Below are 7500 nucleotides of genomic sequence, written 5' to 3'. Positions count from 1 at the left end.
AAATGCTTAACTAGTTCAGCTGAGTGTTGTAGACCTTTTGAAAATTGATACATTCTTAAGTTTGGAGATGACACCGTTATTGCAAGTTTGTTGGTTGGTAAGAAGGGAGAACATGGAGCTGTTGTTGAGTATTTTACAAATTGGTGTCGAGAGGCTGGTCTACATCTGAACAAAAAGAAAACAAAGGAGATGTGCATTGACCTGTGGCGGAAGCATGAAGTAGTTGTAGGTACTATGGTTGATAACCACCTAATCGAATTACAAATCGAAGTACAATCATCAATAATACATTTAATTTTATACATTTTATTTTAAAAAATTTTTTATGTACACTTCTGTAGCCAAAGCTTCTGTAGCCAAAACAAATTCCTTGTGTGTGTGAAGCACATTTGGCAATAAAACTGATTCTGATTCTAAATCTATTACCCTGCAGAACAAATCATCCCAATAGGGGACAATAAAGTTTAGAGTAACTAGGTTAATTAGGCAAGTTAGGGTAATTAGGCAAATCATGGTGGTTTGTTCTGTAGACAATCGAAAACAAAATATTGCTTAAGGGGGCTAATAATATTGAGCTTAAAATGGTTTTTAAAACTCAACTCTACTCAATTTATTTCTATAGCACTTTCAACAAACCACAATGGGTACCAAAGTGCTGTACATGAAACACATAAAACGCATGCAAATATACACAAAACCCAAAATACAACAACTCGCATCACATGATTAAAAGCTGAAGAAAATAAGTGTGTTTTCAGTGACCTCTGAAATCACTCAAAAGTTGGAGCTGTTCTTATGGAGAGTGGAAGATCGTTCCAGAGTCTTGGAGCTGCTACTGAGAAAGCTCTATCACCTCGACATTTTAAGCGTGATCGTGGAACTTGCAGATAGAGACGATCCTTAGAGCGAAGAGATCTCACAGGTTGGTGTATAATAATTAGCTCAGAAATATACTCAGGGGCCGGGCCATGGAGGGATTTAAAAACACAACAGAATGTTGTACTGAATTCTAAACTGGATTGGCAGCCAGTGTAGGGAAACTAGTACAATTAAAAAATAAATTTTTTTTTGCTTTTATTCTAGCTGAAATAAAACAAATCAGACTTTCTCTAGAAGAAAAAATTTTATAGGAAATATTCTGAAAAATTCCTTCTGTTAAACATCATTTGGGAAATATATAAAAAAAATCAGAGAGCTAATAATTTGTATTAGAGGAATAATTGAAAACCCACCATCGAAGATCTCCAGGATATCAAACTCCTTCTCGGTCTGGAAGAGCTGGAAGTGCAGCGTGATGTTGTAGCCCTTCTCCACGTTGATCATCCAGGAGCACATCTGAAGGTTTGGGTAGCTGTCAGGATAACCGGGACTCAGGATGACACCAGTAGAGTCGAACAGAACTTCATTGTCGGGACACTGAACTGTAAAGCAGACAAATGAGCACGTGTTAAATAATAATAGTAAAAAGCAATGCAAATGTTCCTGTGATGATGTTTTTGCATGTTATGACCATTAGGTATCATTCATTAATAATTGCATACGGTTTTCGTATTTATATGCACATTTGAACTTCTGAGGAAAACTTTGCCCCAAATTCACAACACGCTTGTACGCATATGAGTTTGTTCTTAAACTTGTTCTTCTTTATAACATTAAAGACTACAGAATATACATGACATATTTTTGAATGGGGAAAAGAAAATGGCTGCTCTAGCAAAGAAAACCCTGCCTTCAAGTAAAGCAGCCAACCGTCGATCTGTGGTCACCCTGAAGAGATGCTCCTTTTTCTTTTTATAAAATACACATTAAAACAAGTTACATCAAAGTGAGCGTGAATGTTTGGTTATCGACTGAAGGGGATGGAATTTAATACCACAACCCATGCCTAAAAAATACAAATATATTAGGACTATATTAGGAAAAAGTGACAATAAATAATGAAATAATGAAATGTGTGTGTAAAAAATTAGTAATTTTACATTTTATTTAGACCTAAAATTAAAGGCCGGTAAATTACAGAAATTTACTGTAAAATAATAGAGGTTCATTCATTCATTTTCTTGTCGGCTTAGTCCCTTTATTAATCTGAGGTCATAATAAAGGTTGAATTACAGAAATTTACCAAAAATTTTAATTGAAGGAAATTTTAGTAATTTAATGTCCGTTATTTTACGGTAAATTTCTGTAATTTAATGTCCGTTATTTTACGGTAAATTTCTGTAATTTAATGTCCGTTATTTTACGGTAAATTTCTGTAATTTAATGTCCGTTATTTTACGGTAAATTTCTGTAATTTAATGTCCGTTATTTTCCGGTAAATTTCTGTAATTTAATGTCCGTTATTTTCCGGTAAATTTCTGTAATTTAATGTCCGTTATTTTCCGGTAAATTTCTGTAATTTAATGTCCGTTATTTTACGGTAAATTTCTGTAATTTAATGTCCGTTATTTTACGGTAAATTTCTGTAATTTAATGTCCGTTATTTTACGGTAAATTTCTGTAATTTAATGTCCGTTATTTTACGGTAAATTTCTGTAATTTAATGTCCGTTATTTTACGGTAAATTTCTGTAATTTAATGTCCGTTATTTTACGGTAAATTTCTGTAATTTAATGTCCGTTATTTTATGGTAAATTTCTGTAATTTAATGTCCGTTATTTTACGGTAAATTTCTGTAATTTAATGTCCGTTATTTTACGGTAAATTTCTGTAATTTAATGTCCGTTATTTTACAGTAAACTTCTGCAATTTAACACCCCAGCTGCCGGAAATAAAGCATAAAATTACGAATTTCTTTTACATTTTTATGTATATATTTATACCACAGTTCTGTCTGGTTCTTGAATCTGATCGGCTGATAACCATGTGATATTTTGCAAATAACAGCCCTCATATGGCCTCTTAACCCTTCACCCTTGTGTATTACTCCACCCACATACAGCGACAAGCAGAGGACACTCTACAGTTTGACAAATATTGCTTTTGTTGGACAACATACTGTACTTTTGAGGTTTTTTTAGTCAACAATGTAGTTGTTTATGCAGTTTATTTATAAGGATAGTGCCTATTTTAAATATCTGTAATTTCGAAGCATTGGATTCAGTGCATCGGATTCAGTGCATCGGTCGTCATCAGCCTGTCTGAGCAGACCAAAGAAAGTGATGGTTGACGTTCCGCCACAAGATGGTGACAGAGAACGCTTGATAAGTGCTTAGGGTAGAAAAACAGCATTTTCAAATTAGCTGAACAAATCATTACAGAACAGGTTAGTGACATACTAAGTCGATCTCTCTCTTTTGTATTTTGTAGTGCTCTATTTATACTACAGAAACTGTAGTGTTTGCTTCGGCTTTTTTAGAATGAACTGTTGTGAAATCCTGATTGCAACAGAGAAATACTGGGAAATCATTGTAGATTGATGGCATTTCATGATTATTTTGTCATGACTTTAGACATTACGCTACAGAATCATTCAAATACTAGCTCTAAAGTGACGTTGGTAAACTGCATTGGTTTTTGCTGTTCTGACATCAGCTGCAGATGTTAATGCATGGCAGAAGAAAGCAGTTCCTCATAGAAAAGGTCTTTTGAGACTCTCCGTGTTTGATTTTCTTTTTTATAGACAAGATTATGCGGTCAAACTGTTGTTTATGTATAGATTTTTACAAGACGTTTATATTGCATAAACCTTTAAAGAAAAGTGTGTTTAAATGAAATTAGGAAATGATATTATTTTAATGGAGTCTGTAGCTGTATCGCCATTAGCCTTCTAACTGCGCAAATTGAAACACCAAATTGAAAACATGTCTAATGGAAATATACTCATTTAGCAAAAAAGTCCCTTACAATCTAAGAAAGCATAACACACTCACATGGAGTGTTTTTTTTTACCAAAGGAATATTTCATAATATTGTGCAAAGCAAATCCCATAGGAATATTTCACAAATATTATTTTTTCTCTCTCTCCTCACCTGGGCATGCATTAAGTATGAATACTGGCTCATTTTGTCAGCAGGTGTCACAATTCTCAATATTTTGGGTATTTTCAATAACAATAGCGAGCAATTTTCAGCAGAGTGTGTTTTTTTTTGTGCTGGTACTTCAGCTGGTTTAGGCTTGTCAAGGATAAATAAACTTGACATTAAAACTGTGAGTAGGTGGCAGCGAGTCCCTGTCTTAATGAATAATTCCTTCAAAACTACAGAAATACTGGATATTTTAGAACTGCTTACTTAAACATAACTGATAGTGTTAACATAAGAAGGCATGGAATAATCACATCTGCTGTAGGGGATTTTTTTTTTCTTGCTTTTACAGGTTTTTGAGTTCTTTTTTCAAGTGTTCAAGTGTAATATTGAGTGTTTTTGCTACATGTTCTATGTACTTACTATAGTATTAAAAAGAAATTACACAATTACATGCAACTAACCGTAGCCATATAGTACGTACATGTAGATAAATAATATTTCTCAGTACTTAAATATGTAGTTTCAATGTCACAAGGACATCTTAAAATGAAGCGCAACATAATGTTCCACAGGGTTGAGCTATGAGGCAGGTTTAAAATGGTAATAAAATCATATGGAGCTGGTACTCATTGATCGGTTTACAAATCAAGCACTATGGTAAAAGTGTCTTGAGGTCACAACATACTTTAGCACAGTGGGAAAAAAAAAATAATAATAAATTTAAAAAAAAAGCAAACATTTTGTTCATTAAGAATTTTTTATTTATTATCTTTATTTATTTAATTATTTATCTATTTTAATCATTTAGATTTTTTATTTAATTATTTAATTTGATTTATTTTTTAATATTTTATCATTTTATTTTTGTTTTATTTTATACATTTTTAATTTTATTTTATTTTATAATTTAATTTACTTAATTTTATTTAGTAATATATCATTGTTTATTTATTTGATTTTAAAATTTAATTTAGTACAATTTTGTTTTGTTTTGTATTATAAAATTGGTTATTTAATAAAAAAAATTTAATTAAATTTTTTATTTAATTAAAATTTGTTTAATTAATAATAATTGAATAAAATGTTTAATTAATTTTATTTTCATTTAATTGAAATTTGTTTAATTCATTCATTTTGCTTTCGGTTTAGTCTCTTCATTAATCTAGGATCGCCACAGCAGAATGAATCGCCAATTTATCCAGCATATGTTTAAGCAACGGATGCCCTTCCAGCTGCAATTCATCACTGGGAAACATCTATACACACCCATTCACTCATATGCTACGACCAATTTAGCTTACCCAATTCATCTATACCACATGTCTTTGGACTTGTGGGGGAAACCGGAGCTCCCGGAGAAAACCCAGGCGAACACGGGTAGAACATGCAAACTCCGCACAGAAATGCCAACTGACTCAGCTGAGGCTCGAACCAGCGACCTTCTTGCTGTGAGGCGATTGTACTACCCACTGCGCCGTGCATCCCCCTTATATGTTTTATTTTATTTTATTTATTTTATTTTATTTTTGTTTATTTTATGCAAATGGTCTTCATGTATGCAGGAAAAGGATGTTCATAGCATGTCTATGTAAATTTCTGGAGTTTATAATTCTGCATATGCTATTCAAAACACCATCTGAAAGTGAATCATCCATACGTACAGTACAAATTGATTGTATGACATTGTCACCGTGTTCTACAGTTATACAACTCCGTAAAGGGGACCTTTTCATTTTATCATCAATTTATAATATATTTATTTTTTCCTCTGAAAACCACTTATCATGTCAGCATTACAATCAAGAACTCTTGCTTCATAATTTACTTTTACTCCACAAGACGAGAAGTGACAAGTTTCCTGTGACAAGTAATTTGCCTGTTCTCACTGAAAGTGCAAATGTGACCATCAGCTCAATCACAGTCAATCAGACCTTTTTATGTTTATTAAACAGTTACGCCGAGCACAATCTGCAGTGCTACTTAACACAACGCCAAAGAAACAGCAGCCTTTTTAAAGGGATAGACTGAGAAGAAGGTGACTTTATATAAAACAATATAAGCTGCATATGGAGGAAAATAATAATAAATTACTTCATCTAAAGAGAATGCAAGTTTATTTGCTCACTCTTCTGGTTGATTTGTTGAGCATGAACTCGCTTAATGTTGATATACACACGCATACCTATTAACTGATTCATTTATTGACTGATTGAAAACAAGAGTTAATATTTCATGCAATTTTGTTGCTTTGTGAGCAAATTTGTATCGAAAAATTGGGGAAATGCTAAATACATTAATTTATTAGTATTAAAAGTTTGTGTATATTATACACACTATATTTATACAACAGTTCTGTCTGGTTCTCGAATCTGATTGGCTGATAACCGTGAGATATTCTGCAATAACAGAACTCAGACTCTTCACCCTTGTGTATTACTCCTCCCACACAGAGTGACAGCAGAGTACACACTACAGTTTGACAAATATTGCAATGTAATGTACTTTTGAGGCTTTTTTTTTGTCAAGAATGTTGTTGTTTATGCAGTTTATTTGTAAGGATAGTGCCTATTTTTGATGGTGCCTATCAATAAACTCACTACAGTTTGACAAATATTGCAGCTGTTGGACAACAATGTACTTTTTAGGCTTTTTAAATTGAGAATGTAGTTGTTTAGATTGCAACTATGCAGTTTATTTATAAGGACAGTGCCTATTTTAAATATTTATAATTTCAGAGATTCGGCACTTCGGCAGCCATACACAAGATTGTGAGACCGCATAATAATCCCTTAGAGGAGAATAACTCAGCGTAATTTCTAATTACAGTAGATCAAATAATTTTTAAACTGGTAAGTGACTTTATAAGTTGATCTCTCTCTTTTGTATGCTGTAGTGCTGTATTTATACCATATAATTGTAGTGTATTAAGTGTGAGATGGGTCTCACATATCAAGAATGTATGTATTTTGTGTTGGCCACTCTTTGTATAACCCTGAGTTACTTTTTGGTTGGCCAGCTGTTGTTTCTAACAAGTCTCCTGTTTTTGTTACTGCAAACTAGTTCAGTAAACAGAAAGAAAGAAGAAATGCCCGCATGTGTTCAGCGTATTTCCTTATCGGAAACACAACAGTAATCTGCTAGAGTTTGCTTTGCTTTGGCTTTTTTAGGGTTAATTATTGTGATCTCCAGATTGCAACAGAGAAATACTGGGAAATCTCTGTAGACCGATGGCATTTCATGCCGTTCAGCATTATAATCTTAAAATGTGAGCAAAATCACCTGTTTACTCATCACTTTAAACATTACGCTAGAGAATCATTCAAATACTAGCTCTAAATTGACGTCATGTGAAGTAGTAACGGTTTCTGCTGTTCCGACGTCTGCTGCAGAAGTACATACAAAAGGGTTTTGAGACTCGCATGTTTGATTTTATTTTCTATATACACAATTATGCCCTCAAACTGTTATGTAAAATGCAATATCACACTCGTAGCATAGCGATATGACTGTATATCATCACTGGTGGGACAC

General features: G+C 33.0%; 1 protein-coding gene across 1 annotated transcript in view; it reads right to left on the bottom strand.

Moving 5' to 3' along the window:
- Nucleotides 1-7500, bottom strand: part of csmd3a (CUB and Sushi multiple domains 3a) — a 685206-nt gene that overhangs the window by 217648 nt on the left and 460058 nt on the right. The window contains exon 47 of the mRNA XM_056474744.1: nt 1233-1421. Within this exon, the coding sequence (XP_056330719.1) occupies nt 1233-1421 (189 nt within the window). The remainder of the gene's footprint in view (nt 1-1232; nt 1422-7500) is intronic.

This window comes from Danio aesculapii, chromosome 16, assembly GCF_903798145.1.
Source record: "Danio aesculapii chromosome 16, fDanAes4.1, whole genome shotgun sequence".
NCBI lineage: Eukaryota > Metazoa > Chordata > Actinopteri > Cypriniformes > Danionidae > Danio > Danio aesculapii.
This window is presented reverse-complemented; position numbering and strand designations above follow the sequence as displayed.